At 35.9% G+C, this 15292-nt stretch overlaps 1 protein-coding gene across 5 annotated transcripts in view; it reads right to left on the bottom strand.

Annotated features, from left to right (window-relative positions):
- The window catches only part of LOC149794502 (gelsolin-like protein 2), a 61620-nt gene that overhangs the window by 10395 nt on the left and 35933 nt on the right, over window positions 1-15292 (bottom strand). For all 5 annotated transcript variants that reach the window (XM_089968745.1, XM_089968743.1, XM_089968746.1 and 2 more), the window contains 7 exons: window positions 10726-10799; window positions 10298-10372; window positions 9865-9936; window positions 8742-8869; window positions 4876-4984; window positions 4267-4377; window positions 2982-3068 (listed from right to left, as the gene is read on the bottom strand). In XM_089968745.1, coding sequence (XP_089824871.1) covers window positions 2982-3068; window positions 4267-4377; window positions 4876-4984; window positions 8742-8869; window positions 9865-9936; window positions 10298-10372; window positions 10726-10799 — 656 coding nt within the window. The remainder of the gene's footprint in view (window positions 1-2981; window positions 3069-4266; window positions 4378-4875; window positions 4985-8741; window positions 8870-9864; window positions 9937-10297; window positions 10373-10725; window positions 10800-15292) is intronic.

Raw genomic sequence — 15292 nt, forward strand, 5'->3', positions numbered from 1 at the left:
AACTTGCAATTGGCGATGTAAGCCGTCAGAAAGTGCTAGTAACTTATCAGATTATGGAAACGGTTGAAAGCATATTCCTCTGTAGACAATGATAACCTGGTGTCAGATCTGTTGACGTTGCAGGTGATGTAGATGAAAAAGGACGACATAATTCCAATAGGTGTAGGAGGAAAACATCTTCCGTCCAAGCTTGAAGGGCTGAATTTCACCTACCATAGTAAGATTTATTACAGCCGAAGAAACTTGACAAATTTGCGTCGGGTTTGGATTAAGGTAGTGGGACCGATCTTTCTTATGCTACGTACGATGTAGTTGGAAACAAATGTCGAAGATGGCGGTTTACTATATGTGCGGAACAATATGAATTACATTCCTTAGATCTAAGGTTTCACTAATACAGGCTCTATTTGGGTGGCAGTAGTTTGCGGCCCAGTGGAGAGACATGTCCTAGAAAATGTGGCACCAATATGAATATCGTATGCAGGAACTGACTAGAAGTAATATGTGGCTTAGTTGTGAATGCCTTCATTAACTGGACGTTGTCCACAAAAACTGTCAGCACTGTCCAGGTTAGGATGGCCTATATAGAATGTGCATCATCTGCAGGAAGTAATTATTATCACAATGCAGGTTAATCTGATATATAGCTGTTATCACGATGTGGGTTTCTTGGGTATTGTTGCATTAAACTGGGTATCGTATGCAGGAAGTGCCTGGCAACAGTATGTGGGTCGTGGAATTGGACACGTGTGTTTTCTGGTGGCTGGTCCTCTATGTTCGATTCTGGTCGTGACCCATCGGGATGAGAGTTATATGGTCTAATCCGGTCGTGTAGGAGCATAGTCAACGCGGCAGGCAAGACGTTGACCTGTTCTTGAGGTTGTGACGGGGTACGGGATATTCATCCGCATAGCAGGTCCTTAAATTCAGATATGTGATACTGCAATTGAGTCTGTAATTGCTATCAATCTCGCTTCCAAACTAAATGTGTGGTTTCGAACTCTTGCGTACGAGCTGATGTTTTCGTCGCTCAAGTTCTGCTGATACCACTTCCACTAAGTGCTCAAAGAACTGCCACAAATTGACTGATGTCCATACTATGCAAGTCCAACATGTATTCAAGGAATACCTACACATGATAAAACAGAGCAGACAATATTGCGCGGTAAGTGGTGGGTGTCATTCTTTACGAATCTACGAGTATCGGCGAAGAGTGAACCAGTGTGATAAAATATCTGAAAAGAGGCACACACATAATCAGTGCAGATGAAGAATGATATCGGAGGAAAGTTCTCATGAAATCTCAGCCATTTACACCAGGTACTCCAGATCAAATGAAAGAATATTTACCGGGCGAAAAAAAGTTTTATCAGACAGACGCTATCAAGGTATAGATTGCTTATAAATGATATTAGTAACAACCTATACAATTGATGTGAGGCAAAGCTGCAAGACGTGAAATAAGTTCGAGATATGGAAATTGAAATCAACTGATCAGATTTGTATTGGACGGCTACATTACAATGCAAGAATAGTAATAAGGGCATTAATTACCAACGATCGGTTCGGATGTCGTGACCACAAGACTGCTGTCATACTAAGACAGGTTAACTATGAGTAATCTGAGGAAAACTATTTAATAAAAAATAAATGCATCTTCAAAAGGTGGCTACTGTTTTACATTTGATTATTAGAGTCAGTTTAAGCATAAGTTATATTAGTTTATGAATATCAGTCTAAGCATATCAAGAAACAACAACATTGTAAACATTATAAAACTCTATAAGATCTAGCAGAATGAACCTTCAAGCGTAAGTGCTACAAAATATGGATCTGAAGATTTTGTGAAAAAAGAAGTGACTCATTTTGGAATAGGTCTCCTAAGAGAATAACATTTAATTCATTTGTAAAAACAAAGCCTAGCTGACCAGCATAATAATGTATACATTAATATGGGAGCCCATTAATTGATGTGTTAATACGGGATCGCATGACACCTCAATACGAGTGCCTGAGTAAGTCAAACTAACCACTAAATACAATTTTGGATCGCTCGGTTTGTTTCTTAGTGTTTGAAACTAAAGCAGTGAGTCAAGGGAAAGTAAATGGTTGATGATAAGAACAAAGGGTCTCGGGTTCGAACCCCGGCCGATTAATACTGAAGGCTTATACAAATGGTACTAGCAGCTAATTAGCTAGGTGCTCAACATTAAGAGTTTATTGTTAGGACTGGTCGGCCTGGTGTCAGGGTAATGTGACTGGGTGGGACATGATGCTAAATGTCTGAAGCATGATGCCTTAGTGCTAGACATCACTATAACTGCTACACTGCAGACATGCTAAATTAATCGCTTAAGCTAAGGTAAGCTCGGCAAGAGTATAATGTGTCAAACGCATCGATATTTATGATACGCATATTTCTTTTCAACACACAGCTTAGAAAAATCCTTGTTTATTTTGCCTTTGTCAATAATATATTTACTATATCGGTTTCCATATCACAACCACATATGTGGCATATATTTAATGCAATCTGAACATGATAAGTGCAAAGAAAGAATATTTTGCCGAAGGAATAGCTGGCTTTTGAATCTACATATTTCAATGAAGAGAAATTTAAATGATGATGGTTAAATCTAGTTTATAGCAACTATACACATTAATAAATTGCTAATAATACATTAATCATCGACAAGAAATAGAAAACTAAATACCTCAGGATTCTGTATGACCTTTATAGATATCATTATACCTTCTTATTACTCGACGTAATGCCGACTGGAATCGTTTCAAGATCTAATAAAGGGTTAACAAAACTCCAGTTACTATTCACATACTACAAGATTAGAGGATGAAATGTCTAAACTTTCAATGCAAAAGCTTCCCAAGAAAATAATTTTGTTTCTTTTGATAAAGAACATTTTGGAATTTCTCTGTCCGTAAAAACGAAATGGATGAAGCAAGTTAGAGAACATGCCTACCGTGGACGATGCGTTAGTCTCATCTAAAACTTCTGATGTACATTTCCCTCCTCTCTCAGCCTTCTGTTTCTGTAGGTATTGCATGGCCTAAAGACATGAACATAAGTTTATAATGCTTATAATTTTATAAAACAGTCGTAAGATTTGTAATGACAAAGATATACGAAATAGGTAATATAGTATTTCATTTATACAAATGATTTGGTTTTGTAGGTTGTCATGATTTACATATAATGCCAGAGTTAATAGTAACTATCTGTCAATAGGTTGTAAACACATTTAGTAAACGATTCTTTGTCCGTCATTTCTAATCCAAGAGACTGAGAAAAGTAATGATTCTTTACTTACACGTCATTTACGCAACATTCTACTGTATTTTGATGACAAGAATTCTCAAAGCTTCAACAGCTGCAATGGAAGAAGCCGCATAGAAAGTGGAAATATCCACTGAGGAAGTGAAGAGTGAAGACTACCACATATCCTTGATACACAACCAACGAACTGTAAAGGCGTGCGAGCTTGTAACTGCCATTATAAGAATATTTCTCTTCCCCGCCGACCTTGCCGGTTACAGTAATTATAATTGCATAATCACATTAGGGAGCGCACCAAAAGCTTTCTCTGTTCATTTCAAGAGGATATCTACTCGGCAGATAGTCATTTCGCTCTATGACCTTCACTGTCCAATATAATTTAAGAACAGCGTTGCTTTTATTTTGCAATAGGCAAAGGTTATCTTAGAATGCAATACATTATCCACTTCCAAGAGATGTCGATGTTTCTTTCTACAATTATACCTTCGTTTCAGTTTCAATCTTGCAAAGCTTTACATGCGTGGGAAATCTGCATGTATCACTCTGGAGAAAAATGCCAATAAACTACACCCGTTTCAGTTAATTTAACATTAAGCTTACATTTTTGCTTTCTTATCACGTGAGAAGCACCTGATATCATTCCAAATATGTCATCATACAATTTCACTTTTTCGTTACGTTGAAGTTTCCTATCGGCATGCTTGGTTTTCATGAGTAGTTTAGTTTAACTTATTTACCGCTTCTTTGACTTCTTAGATCCCATATTACTGAGCCTGTAGTTTACGTTCAATTATTTTTCATCTATTCTCTGGTTATTAGTGGCATAGCGATGGCTACGGAAGGGGGGCCAGAGAATATAAAATTGGACTATTACTGAAATCACCATAAACGACCAGAATATTGGACACATTTTTCTAACCCGCATATACACATTATTTCAAAATTATTGACAAATTGTTTGCCTATTTTACCCTAAATCGCTCGTCCTTGTTGCTGGTGGCGCCATTCCACTGACACAGTTTCAGCCCAAGGTCCAGGATATATACATCTGACCCGTCCAGTAGTGCTGAGTTTCTCGGTATCTTAAAGTTTAAATGGCTTATCATTATCTTCATATAAATATCAATGTCATGGCTCTCTTGATGTCTCTTTGCAAATGTCATTCCAAATAAAAAATAACTGGTATATCGAACGTTCATCCTAATAGTTTGTACTTTTTTCGTTTAAGATTGCAACTTGGGAAGTGTACGTTGAGAAACATTTCAAGCAAGGGTTTACACATTCTCAAAATACCATACTTTTTATTGATAATCCTTAATAGGTTGTCCTCCTTTACACTGTAGTGACTTTAATGACGTTTCTCATTTACGATATTTTCATAAAAACAAATAGTTCCGGGATGTTTAAATGCGACTTGTTGTTCCAGTGCACCTTCATTGCTTACGCGAAACACCATGACGCGTACCTAGAACTTTTATTACATATATAGCTACGAAAATGTGTGCTAACAGACAAAGCTTTTAAACGTGTGATAACATAACAAATTAAGTGGCATTTAAAGAGAAATGCTTGTATTTTACCTCCTTTATCTCGACCCGAGTTTTGTCGCCATGGAAATGGAAAAGACGCGGCGAGTAATCCTTGGCCTTCACATGCCTAAATCCACTCTCTGCTCCACCTCGCATTATTCTGTGAAGCCAAAAATATACATTGGAAATGTGCTTCAGAATTATAATATTTTGTTCAGCTTTTATGATAACCATGATACAACATTCCTAATTATATATATATATATATATATATATATATATATATATATATATATATATATGTATGTATGTATGTCACGGAATTGTATAAATCCTTTTATTTATTAAGTACATGTACTCGGGTTTAGTTTGCTGTGTACGATACCCGAGGGTGATTTATATATATTGTACCATATTTCGAAATAGTGAGATCGGTTCATCCTATGCCACACGTGCGAAGTGCTTTCAATGGGGAAAAAAAAATAATGCTTCCTGCGCACAGACAATGTATGACGACTTCGTCTGTGTATAAATGCCTCACCGTAAGATTAAATCTTCACATTACGAACGGTCTTGTCAGTGAGCGGTGTGCTCTAAGTACTTGCACATCTTCCTTTGTAGAGTTATGTGAATTATTAATTTCTTGTGTACAAGTTATAAATATTATACTACCACGTGTATTTTTGTACGTTTGGTATGTAACTTCGGTTTGCGTAGAATAATGCAAATGTTGTAAATTCTTGTTTGTGACTTAGCAAGGGATTTATATAACCAATATAAAGTTGTATTTTTAAGAAACGCTTAGTACCGTATAATTCTTCTCGGTCACTGTTAGGTTTACTGCTGAACCTGTTTGTTGGTTTGTAGTTATTGTGCCGATAATGTAATTTGTTTAACTTACCGTATATAACGTCATTAAAGTTGTATCGTATACGGCCGTGTCATGCATAGCACACGGTGTTAGATGTATTTTCAGCTGGCCCGACTGATCACAGAATGACCAGAGTGGTCGGACTGACTCGAGTGACCAGAGCGATCAGTCATCGGAGTGATCGGATTCGACGTGGGATCAGCTGCAGAGCTAACCATAGAAGTTGTCCATAGCAGCTGTGAAGCTGAACCATTGCAGCCGAAGAGTTGAATAAAAACAATTGTTTCTAGTCGATTTGCAGGTGATGGAGCGTTGCTGTTCGAGATTGGCGGGTGCTGAGTCTGACTGCTTGATTGACCAACCTGGAATACTGACAGCTTCATTGGCCAGTGTGACCGGTAACCGAGTGTGCCGTTGGCGGAATGTAACTCCTGTAATCTTTTAGCCGTGGGCTAATTTTGGGGCTTTGTAAAACCCAGTGCGTTTTGGGGATTATAAAGATAATTTGTACATCTGTCCCTTTTTGTTTACATAAATTCATTATTTGATTGAATACATTTTACTATATGAGTAAAATACATTTCTTTACTATCTGAGTAAAACACGTCATCCTTTCTTTGTGAAATCATTGTGAATCCTTCACCCTTTGTGCTTGTACCGTGGGGAGCCATTTATTCGTATTTTCATTATTAAGTCCGTGCGTTTTATGTTAATTGATCGAAAATTTGGATCATACACACGCACATATTAATCATGAATTATTGCTATTTCAAGTCCCATATTAAACATTGCATTTGTAGCATCAAGTGTTCTGTTTTAAATCCGAAATCCCACCCGGTTTTCATTTTAAAATATATTATATTATATTATATTATATTATATTATACTATATTATATAATATACCAACTATACCTTCATTTCATGCAACAATACAGTGAATTGTGTAAATAAGTTAGCATTATGGTAGGAATGTACATTTCCAAATTAAGCGTTTAAGAATATATCGGCAATTTAGAGACCATTATACTCGAAAGCAAACACACCGGGAAGAAATGAAAATTGCTATCCATTTTCTGGCTAATTGTCATTCTAAAAGCTTTACATTAAAGAAAGCGTAGTCAAATTTAGAGGCACTAAAGCTAATTGTATATCAACATTGTCAATACATAGTAAACAGTGCATGTTTTACATCGGAAATGTGAAACGATATATCAGCCTTTCTGCTGAAATATAACGGTATGCATTCTATAGAATATATATAAACTTGCATTAAGCCTCGGACATAATGTTTCACTTAACATTGCCATTACATACAAATGGACATATTATATGAAATGTATAATTAACGTTCCCCACAGGTTTGGCTTCTCGAAAGTATTTCAAGGTACATCAATAAATAAAAGTAAAAACCTACTTCCGAATAAAGTGTTCATCAGCACTTCGCAGTCCATCAACTTGTGTAACAGCAGTAAGTTTTAATTACTGTGGACTAAAAATAGTTTGGAAATGTAGAGAATTCATTCAAGGAAGTATTGTAATATGCCATATTAAGACTTAATCAAGACCGTTGGTACGTTAGTACACTCGAGGAGATGAATTTATTCGGAACATTTGATTCTTGTGGACATGTTAGAACGTTTAAGAACTATTTTTGTTTCGTAATACTAAACTCCCCTTAGATTTTCATTATATAACTACATTATATTGTGTTATCATGTAGAAAACTTGCTGGATTTGCTTCTTTCAATTGCTTGGTTTATGATCATAGTTATAAAATAAATTGGCGGCCTGTCAGTGATTCGAAGTTCAGAGATATTTCAGAAAACAAATACTGGTCTGTAATTTACGTTCTGCTCTTACTCAGAAAGGGTTGGGGCGTTTGGACGAGGTGTTTCTGCTTGCCAACCAATATTCTTTATCGGAAATAAAAACAACTGACAAAACAAGAAATTAAAATAGTTTGGTCCAGTAAACAGTTGTTTTAAATTTATTTTTTAAATCCGTATCTATACTTGAAATAAACTACTAGAATTGAAATAGAAACCAGATGGAAACATCAGTAAGAAAACTTTGGCTTCATAAGGAAGACAGGCAAAATGTTATGAGTAATTACAAAAATGAATCTGGCACAACTTGTAATAATTTTGATTGAAATGCTTATATATTCGTACGTGGACTTTTTGCAGTACATTAGGGCACGGAATTCGTCTATAAATTAAAACATAAATAACAGAATAAATACAGAGCTGTTCCAAAGGACATAGTTATGGTCATGTATTAGTTTTAATACATTTGTTGGGTCAAACAATATAAAATTATGAGTTTTATGAACCATTCATTTCGAACAGTTAGCTATCTTTTATAGAAGATTATGCGAGTCATATCCCAATTAAAATTGTAGGGATACAGCAGCTTCCCAAGGTCTTTATTATCATGTATTTCTTCTGAATGTGTTCTTATTCAAGGAGAAGAGTACACCTTTGTTAAAGTTCATCGGCTATGCATAAATTAGTCACCAGGCTTAGCCCCATGCCTAGTAACTAATGAAGCTTTTGAATTCTTTCTCGTTGATGATTTTTGGTATAAAACCAAATCGGTTTCACACGAGTATTTACACAAATCAATCTAGCACGTCAACATATTCGAGGACATGGAATTCATTCGAAAGACTTCTTTCCTGAAGAACTTTTAAGGAATAGTTTGGATTCAGTTAATAATACTGAAAGTTTCGTTCAATATTTCGTCTTCAATGTACGATGAAAATAATATAAAACTGAAAGACCGCGTGAAGAAACAACAATAAATAGGAAGATAAATTTCCTCGCTCTTACGTGGATCCAATATGCACCATTTTGAGGAAGCAAGACGTACCCTAAAGAATGAAATTTAGATGTGAGTTGAGAACAAAAGTGGTTGCTTTAGATCATAAAATGCAAAAGCGGAGACTAATGATCAAGGCCATCCCCTCTCTCTCTCTCTCTTTCTCCCTCCACCCCCCCCCCCCCCCCGCTCTCTCAGCTGTGATGCACTTAAAACTATACCTACACGATGCTTGTGAAGTAACTTTTGAAAAGTTTGGACTCGTGATCCTGAACTTCTCTGTGTTGGATAGGGACGTCATCCAAGAAGGTGTCAAGTTCTAATGTCTTGCACGCCGCAGTTACGTACTCATCCTGAATGTTTACAAACAAAGACGTGTTTTTTTAATACAAAAATCTTACTTTGATTGCAGCTGAGATTGAAAGGCAACTGCCACTGTTCCGTTTTAGTCCATTGTTTGCATAGCCTTTCCGCTAGTGTACTTTTAAACTTATATTTTTCTTTCTCCTATATTTCTCTTTAGAGATACACCTGTTAAACAAACTTGCCATGTTAGCTGACATCCAATGGTGCATCATTAATGACAAGTTTTGAAACTGAAAGAGTCCGTATTGCTCTCCTATTGCTGTCGAGTTTTTTTACTGCAAAAAAGGTTTCGTGTATCGTTCCTTCTTACGACCTACAGGCAGGATTTCCATCAGTTTTCATTTTCTGTTATCTCCTACGATTGCTATTAGTTTCAAAAGAATGACAATCACGTTTCAGAATTATTTCTCAAAATCATGCAGAAAATATCGTTGCGGAAAGTCTTTATTCCGCCTAAAATTAGAAATGCCACATAAGTCCCAATTAAGGCTTCCAAGACGTCATCTTAATACTGTGAGAAGGGAATCCACTCTAAATGTGAAACCAGTTCATCTCATGGTAATGATAAAAGCATTCATAACACCAATCCCACTCAATCTCCCACTGAAATATGAATTCCTATAGAGATGATGAAATTGTGAAATAGACATGTTGATTTAAAAGTAAACGTGGCATCATTGAAAGTTATGGAGAAAGCTATACCGCCTGAAAAACTTAATATACCGATGCCAAATTTGCCGTACTAAAAGGTTTATTCTAGTAAATTTCATGTTTGCACTTGATTCAATTTCTCTTTAGTACATGTGCACTTATTGATACTACCTTTCCGCTCTTGGGCTTTTACGTATAATGTTGCCATGAACATGTACATGAAAAAGAGGAAATCGCCATTTTTAGTTCGAAACGTCATGATCTCTACCTGACCTCAATACAGTAGTGTAACATGAAACTTATTTATTATTGTGAAAGAAAAGAGACTTACAGAAGTACTATATTTTCCGATCCAGAAGTGTACATCATACAATTGTTTTTCGCTGCCTTCCTTCTTGTAAGTCTGAAACGTCGCAGATTGTAAAAATTCGTACAACCGAACGTATAATAAATCAAATCTAATATGAAAACAAAATATAATTTTATTTAATATAGGAACCATCACCGTCTTTGTCAAAGTATCTTTTTGCTTTCAATATCATCACATTCGTCACCATCAGACTCATCGTCGTTCCAGTCAACGTTTCCTTTCATCGTCGGCAAATTATTGCTTTTATTTTTATTACTATCATTATTTATATCAGTATTTGTATTATTACTACCATTGTTATTAGTCGCAGTTGTAATAGTAATAGTATCGTCATATTGGTTGTCATCGCTATTGTTACCTTATTTGTTATTGCAATCAGACTTAAAATACGTACATTAAGAACTATATAAGAATCCCCTTCGTAAAATTTCCCATAGTCCTCCACTGGCCAGTTTGTAACCTTGAAGTTCTGAAAGAGTGAAGATCAGATAAATTTTGCGAGCTTTTGTTCGACGCAAAAGGTTTGTATACGCTTTATGTATGCGCCATTGTGTACATTTTTGGGTATGTAACGTTTCAAGCGACACAAATATATGGCATAATTCCATATTATTATTATTATTATTATTATTACTAAAAAATTCCTACTTCTTTTATAAGTGTTCAAACATCATCAATAAAGGATCTTTAAGAGGATTTCCCTGAAATTAAAGGGATGTTGAAAGTTATTGGAGCAATTACACGAGACATCACTACGCGCAGAAGGTTTAGAAACAGAAAGAAGCGAGTAAGTCGAATAGTATTTTGTACTTCTCAGCTTACAACAATCCGCCATATTTGTAGTCCCACTTTCTGCCCCGCGTTTCTCCAGGCAGGATCATGGTCCGCTGAAGATGCTGTATACACGAAAAAAAAATGACCGTTAATTCATTAATTTTTACAGAAACATTGCACCTTCATGAACTTAGATACAGCTCCTTGCAAAAGTTTGAGTTCATCTGCTTTATGATTAACACTACTGTATATAGATACATCACATTTAGAATAGCATAGAACCTAATTGACATTACAGACAACCCCTTGCAACCGCACCAATCCATCCCTCTTAAGCTAAACACTAATATATATATATATATATATATATATATATATATATATATATATATATATATATATATATATATATATATATATATATATATATATATATATGTATGTATGTATGTATATATGTATGCATGTATATATATATATATATATATATATATATATATATATATATATATATATAGATAGATAGATATATATATATAGATAGATATAGATAAATATTGAATTTCAGTGATGTTATTATTTTTCCTGTAAAGTGTATATATCAATAATTTGCCTGTAAATTTTGTTTCGAGTATTGTGGATATTATCAGACGTATTGAGGGTATTAACGGACATATACTTTTCTTGCTCACGTTGTCAATTTCGTAGAACACATTTTGTCTTGCGACCTATGAGCATGCTAATTAGCATGTGTTGCTCATGCTAATTGTGAAAATTTCATTGTATATGTCATAGGGATAAAATGTGTCAAGTGATGGTAACCAGAACAAAATATCGGCGTAATACTCAATGATTTGACAACATATAGCAGCCTTAAATAGGCATACATATCTTTTCGAAAACGTCTGTAAAAGTAGAAAAAATTTATTGCACAAAGACCATTTATAAGAAAGGTAAACTTTCGCACGTATCCTAACGGTACAAACAATAATACAAGAGAGCTTACCAAGAACGAACAAATGGAGAAATACGTCATTAAATGTCGCAAAATTAGCGTAATTAGAGGAGATATATTATAAATATACTACCATATTTACTTGCTAAAAAGAAGGTAAAACAGAAATTTCCATAGACCCTCCTGATCTAATGTCCAATTATTCTGGCAGATCAGAGTCAACGATATTGTCTCTACTATTAGTTCTAAAATTATTCAAAGACGCAGACCCGACTGTGCATTATGTGGAAGCAGATCTTGGTATGTGCAGTTTGTAGTTGGGTCCGACTTACACACAAGTATGTAAGATCGCTCATATCTGCTTGTGCTTTATATGTCAATATCATACATGGAGTGTATTATTTTGCAGATGCATTTTATATTTTAACTAGGGTAGGCATCGTGAGCAAATGTGGCGTTACAAGATATGCCCATAATGTAATATAATATAATATAATATAATATAATATAATATAATATAATATAATATAATATAATATAATATAATATAATATTTATAGGTTACTGCATTTGTATGGGAAAATATGAACGAGTGTTTTGGATGGAATACTGCACGACCTTGGGAGTGAAGTATATCCATCCGACAAAACGAGTTCATATTCTCTCATACAAATGCAGTAACCTTTTTATTATATGCTCATTTTTTATTCTAACTAATACACTAAAAGAAACAATGTAAATGAATGTATGCCGCATTCCAAACTTAATGCATAAGCGCATATTCATCATTACACAACAACATTATTACTGCGCACATAACTCCGCCCATATACATTTGAACTTGGTCGCGCGCTCAACATAACGTTCGAAAGAAAATGGCGTGTCTAGTTAAAATTGAAATTTCGAGTCATATTGTGAATGGATGTGCATTGCAGCAACTTTTCCATTTGATCTGGAATGAATAGATTTTGGTATTTTTTTCGATTCTACGAAAGTCGTGAAGGGGGATACTATAGCGACAATGGGAATTAGCATTACAGACCCCCCCTGGGAACATATAGCGACAATGGAAATTTAACATGGAGAAAAATCGTGGGAACATATAGCGACAAGGGAAATTAACATTGAGAAAATTCGTGGGACTCTTGAGCGTCAAGGGGAATTGAACATGGGAATAGGGGACTGTATAGCGTCAAAGGAATTTAAACAGGGTGGGACTGTATAGCGTCAAGGGAAATTGAACATGGGATTTTTTTTTTTTTTTTTAATTTAAAAAAAAAAAGAGGTAGGCAATCGAAAGTCATTCTCTTTTTGAGACCTATGAGTGGCCCTGAAAAGGGCCTTTGGGTTTCTTCTGCTTCTAATTTCTTCTTTTTCTCCACCAACTTCTTATTTTCTCTCCTACACTCTTTCTCTTCTTTTCTTCCTTTTTTCTCTTCTTTCTTCTTCTCCTCCTCTTCTTTCTTCCTCTTCTCATTTTCTTCTTCTTTTTCAATTTTTTCATTCCATGCTCTTATCCTTATCCTTTCCTCTTCATCCTCCGTCTCCTCCTTTATTTCTTTCATCACACCACTTATCATGTCCTTTACTTTTCTTAAGTTATTAATCTCCATCTTTACTCGATGGGGACTATAAGAATAGTAGTCTTCATTTAGTCTCACAAGCATTTGTTCCATCATGCCCAAATTGTCCAGGACGTCTTGCAATGTCTGCATTTTATCCAGGTGGTTTGAAGCCATCTTCTCTGTAGAATGGTTTGAACGACGAATACTGTGGGTTCTTATACGAAAAGCGCGGACGTGATGGAAAACATCCCCCAAGACATAAAATTGATCTTACCTAGATCATGATCAAACAACGCGCGGACGTGAAGGAAAACATCCCCTACTTTTCTCATTTAATATGATCTACTATCCACATACGTGAACCATCAATAAAGAAACCCCAAATCTACTATTTACACACGCAAATCATTAAAACTAAATCCATAATCTACTATCCACACACTCGTACGTGAGCCTTTACAAAACCCAAACTATACTCTCCACATACGCTAAGAAACAATAAACAAACCCATAATCTACTATTCACACAAACGTACGTGAGCGCTTACAAACACAAACACACAAACACATACACTCACACAAAAAAAGAGTCAGTGTTTATATTCACACTACTCTACCTACACACATTGGCAAAACGATTGTTATTTCTTTTCTAGAGTATTGGGTAGCCCTGAAAAGGGCTGTTTGTTTTTTGAACTCCAGATGCACCTATCTAATGATGGCACCTTCCTGGTCTAGCGCCACCCACTCATCTTCTTCCCCAGCCTCCTTTCACCTTTTTTCTTGGGAGTGCAGGGGCGGGATAAGTGGCTTCAGAATCCCAATTTTCTGTCTCTGGGATTCTGAAATTTTCTCTCTCCTTTTCCTCCTCTTCTTTTTTTCTTCTTTCCTCCTCCTCTTTCATCCTTCCCTCTTCGACAATGGCCTCCGCGGCCAGTTCATTTAGTATGCGCCTGGCATATTCCAGGTGCATCTGGAGTTCTAGCAGTTTCACAATTCTGGTATTCATTGTCTTGTCAACGAATGAACAGGGTAGCTAGACTGCCCAGCGAGTTTCAATTTATACTGAAGGCGCGGACGTGAAGGAAAACATCCCCTTACAACGAAATTGATCTTACCTAGATCACGACCAAACAACGCGCGGACCTAAAAGAAACACGCACTCACTTTTTTATACTACCCATCACTATTCTAAAAATTTTCATTAATCACTTCAATATACTATCCGCATACGCAAAGCAATCCAATCAAACCCCAAATCTACTCTTCCACACCTCAAACAGCAAAAAAATATGATTTTAATCTACTATCCACACCAAGGTACGTGAGCGCTTACAAACACAAACAAACAAACACATACACTCGCACTAGGAAAAAAGAGTCAGTGTTTATATTCACACTACTCTACGTACTCACACATTGGCAAATTGATTGTTATTTCTTTTCTAGAGTATTGGGTAGCCCTGAAAAGGGCTGCTTTTTGTTTGCTATGGCAATCTTTTAGTTTCTAAGAATGCGACGTCCTTTGAGGATAGACTTTCTGACGATAGGTCTGCTTCTTTGGAAAGAGAAGAAGAACTCTTTGGTGTCAATATGACAATCGACAAAGCCTCTGTCAGGTTCAGGTTCCTGCTGCTGCTGCTACTGCTGCTGTTGTTGTTGCTGTTGCTGCTGTCTCTGAAGTCTGTATTTCTCTGTCCATTCTTCTTTCTCCCTGTTCACTTCTTCTCTGAAAAACTCTTCTATTAGGTCTTCAGTGACTTTTAACATTCTCACATTCTCTATCTCTTCTGGCTTCGGTATCAGACTGTGTCTGACCCTATGCAAATTCATTTAGCTTCGTTTAGCTTAGCTAGTTTGGAGCACATCTTCGTAGGAGGATGAGTCGACAATGGATGGTTAGACTGGAAACTCCCCCGGTTCTTAAAGGCAAAGCGCGGACGTGAAGGAAAACATCCCTCCACGGTTTTCGAGCATAACGTTCAATGAGTGTCATGAGAGGGATAGTAAGAAGTCAAAGAGCATGAATCAACATTCTTATAGATAAACAAAATACAAAGGCATTTTTTTTCAAAACACAACATTTTTTATTCAG

Source organism: Sinohyriopsis cumingii, chromosome 8, assembly GCF_028554795.1.
Source record: "Sinohyriopsis cumingii isolate HCF-2022 chromosome 8, ASM2855479v2, whole genome shotgun sequence".
NCBI lineage: Eukaryota > Metazoa > Mollusca > Bivalvia > Unionida > Unionidae > Sinohyriopsis > Sinohyriopsis cumingii.